Here is a 16,314-nt window from a genome sequence, read left to right as displayed (position 1 = left end):
ATGTTAGTTTTACACACCTTTCGTTTATTTTAGTTTACGTCCCTGAAATCTCCATTAACGAAGTTCAAGCTGTATTGTTAATGCACGTAACGTTAGTTTAGGCAGGACATGTCAGTCAAGCTAGCATCAGCTGTCAGGCTTTCACCAATCCAGTTGCAACATCGCATCCGTCTGTTAACATCCGTTCTCCAGCATTTGGCTGATCACCAATTCTGCACTCCTTCCACCATCCCCAACTCCTCCTAGCTCATTTCTGTAATCACTTAGTATTAGCCATGTACACAAGTAATTTAAAACGGTTATTCGATTGTTTCGGGTTTGGTTTTGTTACCTGCATTGGGGGTTGACTTGACGCATAGACGGTCCCATGGAGTTTCTATCCTATCTAACACTAACTGCGCACTTAATATTTCCTTATATTATAAGTGATCCCGACTGGTACAACAGCTAGATCTCCTAGATTTCTCAAACCAACTCTGCTGTAAGTTTATTGTTATCAGAGCTCAATGGCAGATGGGGACTGGAGGACTTTAATGTGACGATGATGAAGAGGCTCATGGGTATGTCCTTACATTAACTCAGAGAGGGGTTGGTGGTTATTCAGCAGGGGGCAAATGCTAATTCATCTCGGATAAATTTAATGCTGCCCCGGGGATGATGTCTAAAACGCTCCTCATACTTCAACAGTGTGAAATTAAATGATGGTATACTTAAAATCACACACACACACACACAGAGCTCACTTTCACCTCTAAGTGTCCGTCTGAATCATGTTTCTTATTCATCAATTAAAATATGCGTCCTAGTGAGTTTTATCATTTCGTGGTTCTGATGAAGGAGTGTTGCCCTTTGTAAGTCTGCATAAACTGGAAGCTGCAGAGATTTTTGTTTCAGTATGTTGATGTACATCCAACTAAAAAGGAATATTGAGTTGGAGGCACGGCTTTATTTTGCACATCATTCCCACATCAGCACATTCACGCATCATACAGTTTTGTGATGCATTAAGTGTGTGCTTTACTACAAAGATTGGTCTTCAATCTAGTTTTGAACTGCGAGAGCATCTGAGCCTCGGACATAATCATTTAGGAGCCATATATGAGAATGCACGATCTCCTTTAGTAGACTTTGCGTTTTGAGATCTTAAAGAGCGAGTTGAATTGTAGCGAGACAGAAGGTTGGTTAGATAAACAGGAGGTAGATTATTTAAAGCTTTATAGGTAAGAAGCAGTATTTTAAAATCAATACGAAACTTAACGGCCAGCCAGTGTGAGGAGGATAAAATTGGGGTGATGTGATCATATTTTCTAGATCTGGTAAGATCTCTGGCAGCTGCATTTTACACTAACTGAAGTTTATTAATAGAGGATGCTGGGCAGCCAGCAAACAGAACATGGATTACGGTAATCCAGTCTAGAAGTCATAAGAGCATGAACTAGCTTTTCTGCATCTGAGATAGACAGGATGCTTTGTAACAGCAATATTTCTCAGATAATAAAAGATATTTTTCTGACATTAACAATAACATGAACTAGCAAAATAAACATTGTAAATACTGATTTCAAGCTGACTTTAAAGTCCACCATATAGTAACATACATTTCTGGCTCAGTTTATAGATTCTCAAGCCTGTTCAATCAACTTGATCAATTAATTACTCTGCCTCTCTTAATTACTTGATCCAGAACAGTTGAGTTTCTGCACAGTATTTAAACAACTTTATAAGTGACATGAAATTACCTGAAAATAAAAGAGCAATCCCTTACTGTATTCTTTTCTGACAAAAAGTAATTAATTACAGTAACTAGTTACTTTGTAACTAATTACACCCAACACCGAGCATGATTAAGTATTAGTTTATGTATGCAAGACAGCCTTACCTTTCACACAGTCATCGGGTCTTCAGACATCCTCAAAAAGTCTAATCGGCACACACAGACATAACAAACACAGAGACGTCAATATATCAAAACGTTTTAATAGTGTAATTCTTTCCGCATCATTCTTTAATAAAGTCATTTAACAATGAGATTTCCAAAATATTAATGATTGATGTATATATATATATATATATATATATATATATATGTATATATATATATATATATATATATATATATATATATATATATATATATATATATATATATATATATTAGTGTTGTCATGATACTGGAATTCAATACCAATCAGTACTAAAATACAAACAAACAAACAAACGTCCATTCCCCGCTAACATTTAAGCACCGTTGACTTGCCACTGTGTTCACATGCTCAACAGAAATGTCTGTGATTGGCCGTGAAGGTCATCAGTTCACCGAACTCACCACTGCTTACTAAATGTAAACACAGATACAGGGACGCAGGAGTGTTTTAAAGCCATGAAGATCAGTCGATTCATCAGCAGATCACTCGTATGTCAGCTTATAAACACCAGCTGATCAATCGTGGCTTTGAAAAGCTCCAGTGTCCCTATATTTGTAGTTACATTCAGTAAATAGCAGTGAGTTCGGCGAACTGATGACCTTCACGACCAATCAGTCATTACCGTTGAGCACGTGAACATAGTCAGTGGTGTTTAAGTACGCACTCAAATGTTGGTGGGAAATGGACGTTTTTAAAGTTGCAGTACTGGGTGTTATCGAATTCCAATATCGTGACAACACACACACACACGCACGCACGCACGCACGCACACACACACACACATATATATGTAGAGAGAGATTATAACAAACAAAACAAAAGCTGTTCAGCAGTACTCTAATAATTGGTTTCTGCAGTTAGCTGTAAGACACATGGACACATTCGAGGAGTGTAAAATAGAGAGATTTCTGCTGCGATTGAGACTGGTATAAAATTAAAGTTGAATAATGCAACATTCATATCAAATAGGTACTCGCAGCACTGGATGGCCACCTCCTGCTGTTGTGTTTTCACATGCCGTCCACATTCTAGCGTATGCAGAATTGCACATTCAACCCCAAACCTGGCAAACAGCAAGGAATAAATATTAGATGGCAAGCTCAGCTTGAGTAGAGCTGCAGGTGAACAGCAGTACACACTATATAGCATGCGTCTTCCAAGTGTTCATCCCTTAATGATTATTTATACTCCATATGAGGGGACGCCTTCTCGGTTTTACTGCTGTTTTGGCATGGCAAAGTCCCAGGCAGTGTCCTGGGCACATTTCCACATGGCGCGCACCAGCCGGGTGAAACCCATATCTTTGGGCTTCTCCAGTCCACGCATCAGCCGCTGTTTCATGATGGCGATAAACTCTTTATTGCTCAGCTCCCCGTTTCCTAAAAAAAAAAAACAAGAGTGAATGAAGTAAGAGGATGAGGGAGAAATATGATGGGTAATTATCAGCATAATTGCTGGCCAGCTCCATATGCTCATCAAGCCTCTGCTGAATTCAAAGCACTGATGCAGCAGGTCGCTCCACTGCTGTGTTTGCTGAAACACTCCCATAATGCCATATTACACCGTGCAGCTCATTTACATTTGTTGCATAAACAGCAGTATACAAAAAACAGCTAAGACGTATTTAATGATTACAGACACCTCTGATGTATGTTTATGTCTGAGTAAATAACTGATTGCACCACTGTTATTAGCTGTTTCCATCCACCTATTTTATGCGCATTTTGCAAATGCGCTTAAAAAACCAGTTGATGGAAACGCCATGATGCGCATAAATTTTGAAAATGCGCATAAAAAACGTATGCGCCTAACTGGGTAGGATAAACTTTTTATTCGATAAGATGCGCATAAACTGCGATGGAAACACTTTTACCGCACAAACTCCAGCATGCGCATTAAAAAAGGTCATGTGATTTTGTTGAAAGAGATCATGTGATGCTTAAAATGTGTGTAAATGGACAAAACGTCAGGCTGAGCAGATTATTAAACATCTGAAATGTTGTTTTGGTCAAACGCCTTACCATTTCAGTATCAATGTTATTAAACTATTAATGACCTCCAGAATCGAGAGCGCCTGTGCTCCGCGTCTGACACCTTCAAACGCCACTGCGCGCTCACTGCTTGTCAGGATTGCCTTCTGAGGCGCATTCATTTAGAAAAGATTGACGCAGCTTCTCCTACTGCAGCAAATGCAGTTTTTACTGTTGATATTTGGCGCCAGTTAATCAGGAAGTGACGATTTTGTTCGCTTTGACTCGTTGGATGGAAACGATGCTTCATTCGCATAACTTTTATGCGATAATCCAGTTTTGCGCATAAAGTTTATTCGCATTTTTGGATGGAAACAGCTATTGTGTATATATACGCAGCTGAAGACGAATGATTAGCCCTCCTGTGAAATTGTAATTCTTTTTTGAATATTTCACAAGTGATTTTTAAAAATGATGCCACGATGACAGTATTTAATATTTGACTAGCAGGGCTTGACGTTAACTTTTTGATCACCAGCCACAGTGGCAAGTAGTTTCTCCAATGTTACTAGCCACTCTGCATTTTCACTAGCCACAATTTTGTTGTTGGGAAAATATTTTTTATATGCATAAATATGACTTAGACATGCTAAAATTACGTGAAGTTTATTTATAAACAAATTTCGAGAGGATCGCGTGCTTTTGATTGTTCACAGCTGTTCCAACTTTAGCTAATGACTGATTATCCTATCAGACGATCCTTAACTCACTATGAATAACCAGACTTTTCTCATCTCAATATCTTCATCTTGAAGAAACCCCGCCACCCAACCCTATTTTTCCTCCTTTCAAATGGGCGACCAGGTGGCCAGCGATTAGCACCGTTGCCTCACAGCAAGAATGCCCCTGGTTTAATTCCTTTGCAAACCAGGCGACATTTCTGTGTGGAGTTCTGCTCGTTCACCCCGTAATTGCGTGGGTTTTCCCCGGGTCCTCCGGTTTCCTCCCACAGTTCAAAAACAAGCACCCTAAACAATTCATCCAAAATATTTTAGCCAAACTCTGAGTACACCTTCTCAGCATCCATATCTGAGACAGGAGGGGGAGTCATCGAGATCTACCTGAGCTCAAACTCCCCTCTCGCCTTGCAACGGGAGGGAGCCCAGGGCTCGAGGATTTTATAAGCTCAGTGCTCTCTTCCGGGACAGCACGCCAAACTAGCCTTATTATCAATCATCAACTAAGTGTGAACTCTTGGATTGATTTCGATTTTGTGTTTTGTCCACATGACTCCTCGTTCATTTCACGTTTTGTGTGTTATGTACGAGCAAATAGGTGATGTTTTTCATAGTGTTATACTGCAATTAGTTTTTATTTCACATGACTTTTTCAAACTCAAAATTAAGGATTTACCAAATTTATCTCTGACCACTCAAAACAAAAATTTAAATGTGTTAAATGTGTCAAAACAAGCTACATAGAGCTGTATACTATACTTTTTATTTAACAAAACATTTCTTTAAAAAAAAAACGAATAAAAGCAATTGACTTTTAAAAATAATTATTGTCATGTACCAAAAATATGCACAGTAATCTGTCCTCGCTAAAGGTCTCAGATCACTAGTTAACTACACATAAATGGAGAGTTCATCTCATATTAAAGCAATGTTGTTGTAAAAAATAATAATTAAACCATATTAACACAAATAACCGTAAGCAAAAGAAAGCAGGTGAAAAACAGACAGTGTGATAATGGAAGGATGATCACAGTTTCAGTTCAGTTTCCTTTATTTTTATGTCATTCAACACATCACAATAGAATTGTAATGCAGAACGAAATTACGTTGCAACAGACCCAACAAGAACATAAAAAAAACATAACTATACAAACACTATAAAATCCTAACATGATAAATAAGCTTTTATAATTACATAAAAATATAATTATATAAGATATAACCTATCTTTTAAAAATCTCTGAAGAGAATAACTTAATACTTAAATACCTATTTCACCATTTGTTGTAATATTAACAATTTATGCTAGTTTAACAAATTTATTGATTTATTTTTAACACTAGCTATCAAACTTGAAATGGTATTATTCAAAAGTCTTATAATGACAGGATAAAATCTCGAAACCGCACTGATTTGCTCCTCAGGCTTCTGTAACGTCTGCCTGATGGCATGAGTGGGAGCAGGCTATGACCAGGGTGGGTTGGATCCCCTAAAATGTTATTTGCCCAAGACAGACAAAGTCGTTGATAAAGTTCCTCGATAGATGTCATTTTGACTCCAACAGACCTTTCAGCTGACTTTATGATCCTCTTAATGGTGTTCTTGTCAGACACACTGCTATTCTCATACCAAAGGGAGATGCCATTTGTAAGAACACTCTCAACAGCTCCTCTGTAAAAAGTTGTGAGGATTGATTGGCTGAGGTGTGCTCTTTTCAACCTTCTCAGAAATTGCAGTCGCTGGTGCGCTTTCTTCGCAACACAAGTGGTATGGAGAGACCAAGTCAGGTTCTCAGTAACATGGACCCCCAGGAATTTTATCTGCTGTACAGTCTCCACGGTTAAAGGCCAATTAATAATCTGTTCAAAGCGAAAGCAACCGGTGCTGCTTACAAAAAGACATATTTGGAGCTCTTGAAAGTAGCAAGACTGTGGGTGCATAAGCATAACTGTTTTGCCTGACTGTATGAAAGAGAACCGATCACAGTTGCGTGTTCAATGGCACGGTTGCTTCAAGCAAGGAAACAGGAGCGCGCACGAGTTTTAAACAGTCGCGCGCATCACATCTGCTGTTAGCGCGAGCGATCATTCTCTCATTCAGTATTCATCTGGTTTCTTCTGCTCGTGCGAACACTTTTTTTTTTGTTAGTCGTGCTGTTTCTCGATTTTAAGATCACATTTAAAGATTATGGATGCCACGTGCTCTTAGCAACCTTAAGTGCAGCAAAAGTTTCTTGTAACCTTGGCCAGAACTGTGTCTTACCACAGTTCCGTCTCTGAGCTCTTCAGGCAGTTCCTTTGACCTCACGATTGTCATTTGCTCTGACATGTATTGAAAGCTGCAAGGTCTTATATGGACAGGTGTGTGGCATTCCTAATCAAGTTCAATGGGTATAATCAAACACAGCTGGACTCAAATGAAGGACTAGAAGTATCTCAAGGATGACCAGAAGAAATGGACAGCACCTGAGTTAAATACATCACAGCAAAGGGTCTGGATCCTTAGGACCATGTGGTATTTCAGTTTTTCTCTTTTAATAAATCTGCAAAAATGTCAACAATGCTGTGTTTGTCTGTCAATATGAGGTGCTGTTTTGTAACCTAATTTGTACGAATTAGCCACTAAACTGACAAAACGTATAGTAGTTACAATTCCTTGTGAGATCTGGCTTGATAAACACACACACACTTACCATCGCAGTCGAACAGTGCGAACACTACATCACACACATGGTCCGACAGCTCCACTTTTGCCACAGTGCGGGCGACCTGCTTCATGGTGGCTGTAGAGAGAAAACAAGAAGAGTGAAGTGATGAATGAAGAGCAAACGGGAGCTTTAACAGCACTGCTTCTGAGCTGGAGAACGGGATATTGGGTGGCGTCCTGGTGGGCTTGATCGATACTGCACATTCAATCCCTGCCGAGGACACCTTACCAGATAGGAAAAGAAAAAAGATGGATTGAATCGGAAGAGAAGAGGGAACTAACTGCAGGGAAAAGTGGAAGAGGTGGATGTGTGTTCAGCTAAAATGAATGATCGTTTCTTTATAAAAAGCACCACTGCAGATCAGTACATTTCTTATATTCAAAAATGACTGCAAAATTCCTTCAAAACCTTATTAGATGGCTTTCTGGAATACTTGATTCTGACTGGTTATTTCCAGAGAACATTAAATTACACTAATGACACAGGCTCATCCGTGAACTACAAATTACTGTATCTTGACCATCAGTGAATGTAGTCATATAGAGTGCAGAGCATGAATGAGTTCATCCACTTATTAAAGTCAAACGATCAATCACATCCAAAATAAAAGTTCATGTTTACAAATGATATTTGTGCATATAAAACCTTTGTTTATATTTATAAACATGAATATATTTATTTTAGTATTACATGTGCAGAATATGTGTGTATTTATTAGGGATGCAACAATACAGTTAGCCCATGGTTCAATACATTCCTCGGTTCTTTAACACTGTTTTCGGTTTGGTTTTCATGGCTTGACATGTGTTTTTTTTATTCTATAGGCAATAGGAACAGTAAGAGGTTAAGGAGAAAAAAAATTAAAACGATTTATTGCAATACTCATTTTGTTTTACTTAAAAGCCAAGAAAAGTACACTAGTTCCTAGTGTATTGTATAAAAAAATGAACACTGAAATCTCACAGCTGCTGGTAGCCCATGTACAAACTGGGGAACACATAAAATCCCACATTTTGAAAATAAACATACATGTAAAGTTAATAAAGATAAACTGGCCATTTCAAATAAACATTTGTACTTAAGTAAACAAATAAACCATCTTAATTATCTTGGTGCTGAAAAAATGCGAGACGGTAGTCTGTAACGCAAATCGAGTGCTTTTATAAGATGACAAAAGTCTGCATCTCCAATCACTGTAAACAGCAGCAAATCTTTAGCAATAAACACCCGCACTGCCTTTGTTATTTTACGTGTCTCTCAGAACCAGTTGGGTATGTTTGCTTGAAAGATTCAGCGAGGGATTGTTGCTGTTTGGAGGACTTTATTACCTTCTCTGCTATTCTGCCTTCAGACAGTGATATTGCTGGGTGATGGCGCTGCAGATGTGGAGTCATGGTTATACGTGTAAAACAATGCTTGCACATTGCATATTTTTTGTTCATCTTTTTTTTTTTATTGGCATTATACTTACGGGCAAAATCGAAATGTACTCACACCGCAGATTTGAAAGACGCCTGCACTTTCTCATACTGTTGCCTCACTTCGCTGGCGCTTCCTTGTACTGTTACCTCAGCCTCACTTCACCGTCACTCGCAATGTTAAAGTGTGGAATGATGGTCAAGCGCCCCCTGACTTTAGAGCATAGTGATTGGATATTTACTCGCGGGGAGGAGTTTCCTTACCTCAGCTCATGGATTTACAGGCACACACAGTAAATTCAGGGAGATATAAAACGCACATAAATAATTTAAACGCAAAACCGAGAAAACCGCAACTCACAAGCGCGTATTGAACTGTGGAGGTCATACCGAACGGTTCAATATTATATTGAGAACCATGACATCCCTAGTATTTATACATATATCCAACCCCAAATCGGAAAATGTTGGGACCGTATGGAAAACCCAAATAAAAAAAAAGAAAGTAGTAATTTCTAAATTAACTTTGACTTGTATTTCACTGCTGACAAGGTAAATTGTTTAAATAATGATGTGATTTGAAATAGTAAATTATGATTTGGTATGAAAGCAGCATACAAGAAAGGTCAAGACAGCTTAAAGTGACATTTAAAGGCTTATCTAGGTTAATTAGGGTAACTAGGCAGGTTAGGGTAATTAGGCAAGTTACTGTATAATGATGGTTTGTTCTGTAGACTATCGAAAAAATATATAGCTTAAAGGGGCTAATAATTTTTACTTTCAAATGGTGTTAAAAAAAAATAAAAACTGCTTTTATTCTAGCCGAAATAAAACAAATAAGACTTTCTCCAGAAGAAAAAATATTATCAGACATACTGTGAACATTTCTTCCTCTGTTAAACACCGTTTGGGAATTATTTAAAAAAAGAAACAACTTTTGTTCAAAAAGTTCTACTCAACGGTACATATACAACAATATTATTGTATAGCATTCTGTAGAAAATATGAATCTCTAACATGTTGTGACTGACCAATCAGAATACATTATTCCAGAACGCTTGAATAATCTGTGTAATAATCTGCAATAACAACATACTGGATGTACATTATCCATTACTTAATGTTTTTAATAAAAAAAAAATATATATATATATATATATCTTGACTAGATTTTCTTCACAAACAAGTCAGCAAATACACAATGACTGACAGATTGAGTATCTCTTATACAAGCCTGTTTTTTTGCTGTTGTCAGACTCCAGCGCTTGTCATAGAGACAGTACTGATATCTTTTTCAGTGAAATCTGTCGGGAGGACATCAGTTTCTCTTTCCCAACCTGAGCTGCCTCCATAAGCAGAATTTGAGGACACAAACGCAAGCTTATCAGCACAAATGCTGTTGAAAACATTTCAATATTTAATTATTTTAGTCTTTACAAAACCAACCAGGGGCGGCATGGTGGCGCAGTGGGTAGCGCTGTCGCCTGACACAGCAAGAAGCTGGTTCAAGCCTAGGCTGGGTCAGTTGGCATTTCTGTGTGGAGTTTGCATGTTCTCCCAGTGTTCGCGTGGGTTTCCTCCGGGTGCTTCGGTTTCCCCCACAAGTCCATACGTTATAGTTGAAATGGGTGAACTAAATTGTTTGCAGTGTGTATATGTGTGAAAGAGTGTGTATAGGTGTTTCCTAGTGATGGGTTGCAGCTGGAAGAGCATCCGCTGTAAAACATGCTGGATAAGTTGGTGGTTCATTCCACTGTGGTGACCCCGGATTAATAAAGGGACTAAGCTGAAAAGAAAATGATTGAATGAATAAAAACAAACCAGTTTTAGCCTACCACAGATTCACGTATGACCACCATGAGGACAATTGCAGATTAAAAGAAAATAAATAATTCAATAATACCAAAAATTACTTACAAATGACAAACAAATGCAAAAATTACAGTTAAAATATATTAAATTAAAACTAGCTACTACTAAAATCAATAAATAAATATTGCAGTGGCCAAAAATTATGTCTAAAAGGCATTTAGAAGCATCGAAATATTTTAAATAAACCTTGCTACTAGAAGAACACTCAATCTATTGACATTTAACTGTGGCAAACTACAGTCTCATTACAGAATGCTTTACTATGGAAAATTGCATAGAAATACAAAAAGCTCACAGCAAATAAATTATACATCGAGTTCAACATAATCAGTTATTAATATTTCATTGGCTCTCCCTTGTATTCGATTAGCAGCCATTCTCCTCTATAAGCACGTTTTCCTGCATTGTCACAGATGAAGCAATTGAAATGCAGAGCGTGTGCAAAAGATGTGCACTGTTATTGCTCAACTGCGAAACTTTCATTTGATGCGCTAAGACAATTTTAATCAATAGAAAATAAATGTTATATTAATAACATATAAATAACAAATTAATATATAAATAAGTGTTCACAGAATTTTTCTAACGTTGAATACGCTTGTTCATAATGTAAACCTCTTATGGCCCAAGGTGTTTTTTTACATGCATCTTTTATTTCTCTTTGCTATTTGGGCTTATTGGAACCTAATTAGAATAAATATATAAGTATCATCTTTTGATATGATGAACTTTTAGAGAAATTATTTTAAATTTTAGTTTTCGTTTTTATGTTCATTTTCGTTAACTTGAATAACCTTGGCATAGATTAGTCTCGCGCTAAGGAGGGGTTTGGGAACAAATGAATCGCTGACCGAATCATATTGAAGTCATTGGGATAATTAGGTAAAAATTGATGCGTATTATAGGAGTGTTTTTTGACCTTGCATGCATATCAGCCTGTTGTTGGAGACCACTAAAACCAAAATATGACCTATTTAATGCATAACAGGGGCTCTTTAATATCTTCTGTTTGAGCAGTTCTGTTAGTAGTTATAAAAACATTATGTGTTGTTATGTCAATAATTAAGAATATATGTTGTTCTGTACATTTCGAGTAGTGGAGGAGATGCTAAATGTCCTGTCAAAAATATAAGAGAAGGTCATTAGTGAACCCAGCAACAGGAAGTGAAAGAGAGGAACTAGACAAGCCCAAATACATCCGTCAGTGTCAGTCTGGCCTTCCAGAAACAGCCTTGAGATCAGAATGCAGAAGATGAAAAAAAAGAGTGATTCCAAAGATGACAAGCTGATAAAAATCCTCCTTTGTCTTCAAGAGGATCAGTGATTTAGTTTGTGAATGTCAGGGGCTAGAGATCAGAGAAATGGACAGAGAAATGAAAGAGAGACAGTCTACATTGAGAGGAATCAATCCTGAGATAAGGCCTGTGAGGAAGTGTGCTTGATGAGTGGAAAAAAAAGTGAAATATGATTTGAGGACAGAGCACTGATATGCAACACTGGATGTTTATTATAGCCAGAATAAGTGGACAGCTTAATTTCTGCTTTAAAAGCTGACGTGAAATTTAAATGACGATGTTGGTATCAGTATGAGATTGAAGGATATCTACAGCGGGGAAAATACGTATTGAACATGAACACATCATGTTTTTTCCTGGTAATAATATTTCTAAAGGAGCTGTTGACATGGAATTGAAGCAGATTTTGGTAAAAACCCAAACATTACAAACATAAAAATAAAACAAAACAAAGAAACCGTTTAAAACGAGTTATGTGTAATAACAATGTAATGGCACAAGAAGAAAGTCCTGAACTACTGAAATGTATTTAATATTTTATATAAAAGGCTTTTTTTAATGATGGCAGCTTAAAGACGCCTCTCATATGGAGAATGAAGTCACATGCATTGCTCAGTTGTGTTCCTCACAGACTTCAACAGCGTGTCAAAATCTATCCGTCTGTCTGTCTGTCTGTCTGTCTGTCTGTCTATCTATATATATCTGTATATACACACACACATAAACACATATACATATGTGTATATGTGTGTGTGTGTGTGTGTGTATGTGTGTATATACACACACACACACACACACACACACACACACACACATACATATATATATATATATGTATATATATATATACACACACACACACACACACATATATATATATATATATATATATATATATATATATATATATATATATATATATACATATACACATACATACATACATACATACATATATATACATACATACACATATATACATACACATATACACATACATATATATATATACATATATATATATATATACATATATATACATATATATATATATATATATATATATATATATATATATATATATATATATATATATATATATATATATATATATATATATATATTTTGTTGGGCTGAATCTCGTTATGCTTTTGACGTCAGCTGCGAGCAAGAGGGAGGAGGAGTGAGGCCGCGAATGGCCCGCTGGCCGGCAGTTTGAGACCCCTGCTTAACTGTATTAAAATCAGAGTATTGGTGTCCATGTAAATGTACTCATAGTTGAATCTGTGTTAATCTTCTTTTGACCAGCACACTGATTAAAAGAACCGATTTATTTACCAACTAATCTACATAGACCTTAATATGTGATGATCAATACTACATACTTTATCTGTGACTGGTCCTAATGTTTGGCTCTTACGGTCTATAAATGTGTGACTAGACTGCTTATAGAATTATATACCGCCAATAGGGGATAAAGCCACTGGAAGTATCTGCTTGGCCAATTTACTCAATTCCCAACCAACAAACGGGATCATTGACTGCCAGCCAAAACCCTTAAGCTAAAATCCCCCAATCTGCAGCACATCAGTGATACAGGATTAGTTTTTTGAATCTATAGACCTTTTTCATGGCTGCTGCATGGAGGGCGCCATAGCGACCAGCGTCTTCCGGTAGAATGCTAAAAACTTCCGTTTACAGCGTGTACAACTGGTAATTTGCGCTCCGAAAATGGGTTTCAATAACGTTTTTAACAGAGAGAAAGAGAGAGAGAGAGCAAACCAGGGTACTGGCATGAAACAACAGGTATGAAAGTCGTGCAATTTACAAAAATGAGCAATAAAAGTCTGTTATTGATCCTCTGCTGCTGATTTGCTGTTCATTCTAATCGCGAGCCGTTTGTGTTTTATTTCGTGTGTTGTTTTTACCACGGTTTGTGTTTTTCTGTCATTTCGAAATGACACTAGCCTATATTTTCACTTTGTCACAGTTATTAAATCAGTGTGTCAGTGGCACAGTACAGGCTACGTGTGTGTGTCAAACATTTTGGTGAACTACATTTGTTTGGGCTGGTTATATATTTGAAATAAAGAGAAAATGTTGACTTTAGCGATGACGAGGCTTCATTTAAACTGCAGAAGATGCCGTCTGACAACGAGGGGAAAACGCCTCACAGCAGCTGTTTTCCATCATATTAGATCGCATTTCTTTAAATGATCAGTCCAGGAGATGGTGCTGATGGACAACAGTATTAGTTCAAAGAGGATAAAAGCAGGTAAAATAGATTAAAACTATCGTTTCAAAGCTGTCCAAATGTGACTGTTTACACGCATCAGCTGCCGACCGGAAGTTCTTCGCATTCTCCTTGCGCATACACGCAAAGCATAATGGGTAATTTTGCGTTCCAAGAAAAAGGTCTATAGAGCACGTTCAAAACAAAAACGCATTCATGTAAACGGCACCTAAAAGTGTGCGACAGTTTTGTAATATTACTGTCTTAAATGACTGGTGGCCAATGAAATGGATTTAAAAAAATACTAAATCTTTAAGGATAGTTACTTGGGGATGGATTCTTTTGACTTCAACAAGTTCGAAATAAGCCAGAACATCAACATGACACATAATCTCATCATTATGGCAGGTGTTATTACACACCCTTTAAAGGTAGCAATCATGCACAGTGTGGGGGACCAGAGAGTGAATGTAGCTAAATAAGGAAGGACAGCTAATGATATTTTTTTGCATTGCCTACAAATGTGCAGGTAATGGAGTGAGAAGAACATGTGCATGAGAAGAGTCAGTGAGAGGGAATATTATTAAAGTACTGCTGGGAAAAGCACCAGCTGCGGGGAAATGGGATGCATCTGGCTGAGTGGCTCTGCTGATAGAGAGACTGAGCAAAAGGGGAGGAGACCCAGTAAAAGATAATGCAGTGTGGAGATTACAAATTGGGGATTCTTCCATTGGAATGTTAGTCTAATCACTTGCCTTAGATGACATGCCTACAATCTGTTCACTGAGCCTATAAATCATCCAATCTGAAGCTGATTCGTAACTGATTCTTAACTAGAAGATGACAAGGAATTTGTTTTGTAATCACATATTTGTGTCTGTGTGAGTGTTTGTACCTTTATCTATAGAGGCGCCAGCCATGTGGTAGAAACTCAATGCAGTGTCAACATCATTGACATTCTTAAGGAAGGTGAAGAAATTCTCCACTTCCTCGAAAGTGATGCCCTGTGTGAGAGAAACAGAAATGGAGAAGGCTAAAACGATTCTAGTGGGATACATCCTAGGACTGCATGATATTGGAAAAATCTGTCAACAAATAATAACTTGACTAACTGTTCATTTGGGATCAGAAGTGGTTTATATGAAAGGCAAAGGCCTCTAGATTATGCTTATTTTACCAAAATAAAACATGATCATGCCTTGATTAATAATGATTTAATTAGGACCTTAACATCTTAACAGAAATAATGTCCAGTATAGAATATAAAGTCCTGCTGCAGTGAAAACAGAATGAATATTGTGTCTGACTCCATCATGAGCTTGGAGGACTGCATCCATACATCTCTGCAATGACTCAAATCACTTATTAAGAGTCATCTGGAATGGCAAAGAAAGCGTTCTTGCAGGACTCCCAGAGTTCATCAAGATTGTTTGGATTCATCTTCAATGCCTCCTCCTTCATATTGCCCCAGACATGCTCAATAATGTTCATGTCTAGTGACTGGAGCAGCTTGACCTTTGCTTTCAGAAACTTAGATGTGGAGGCTGAACTATGAAAGAAGCGTTATTCTCAGGCCCGGATTAAGAACATATTGGGCGCCTTGGCTATAGCAAAACCAAAGCCCCCATTTATTTTATCACCTCACAAAAGTAGCTTTTTTTTGCCATTATTATTATTAATATTAATAGTATGCATCTGCAAATTAATATTATTACCTAATTTCCCACTATTTAACTTATATTTGTGTATCATAAATGTTTCCTATTTTATTAAAGTAGGCATACAAAATTAATCACATTTTAAACAAGGCTGCCGATATCAGCACACACACTTGCAACACTTCTTAAATGAGTCTAAATAAGAATACTTGAAGTCGGGCTATCTTTAAAAACGTTACTTTAAACTTAAGCTGAGCACAAATCCATAAAATACCTTTAAAAGCCATGCTTCTAATCTCCTATTTGGTCTTGAAACAATCAATTACAGAAGGTTAGCATGTTTTGTTTTCTCTCAGTGAAATGTCAGCACATATATTTAATTGCCCTGGATGATTACTGTCGTTTTTATAAAAGGGGAAATTCATTTAGTTTAAAGTTTGTGTTCTAACTAGTTCAGTTAGACTTAATGTACTTTCTTGCAATAGATGCTTCGTAACAA

The 16,314-nt window shown here is 37.2% G+C and overlaps 1 protein-coding gene across 4 annotated transcripts in view; it reads right to left on the bottom strand.

The window, feature by feature from the left end:
* Positions 1-1,961: 1,961 nt before the first annotated feature.
* micu1 (mitochondrial calcium uptake 1) overlaps positions 1,962-16,314 on the bottom strand; it is a 101,051-nt gene continuing 86,698 nt past the window's right edge. For 3 of the 4 annotated variants that reach the window (XM_068212871.2, XM_073919636.1, XM_005156522.6), the window contains 3 exons: positions 15,053-15,161; positions 7,325-7,414; positions 1,962-3,304 (listed from right to left, as the gene is read on the bottom strand). In XM_068212871.2, coding sequence (XP_068068972.2) covers positions 3,141-3,304; positions 7,325-7,414; positions 15,053-15,161 — 363 coding nt within the window. In that variant the 3' untranslated portion in view covers positions 1,962-3,140. 4 annotated transcript variants of the gene reach the window in all.

Source organism: Danio rerio, chromosome 13, assembly GCF_049306965.1.
Source record: "Danio rerio strain Tuebingen ecotype United States chromosome 13, GRCz12tu, whole genome shotgun sequence".
NCBI classification, from domain to species: Eukaryota; Metazoa; Chordata; class Actinopteri; order Cypriniformes; family Danionidae; genus Danio; species Danio rerio.
This window is presented reverse-complemented; position numbering and strand designations above follow the sequence as displayed.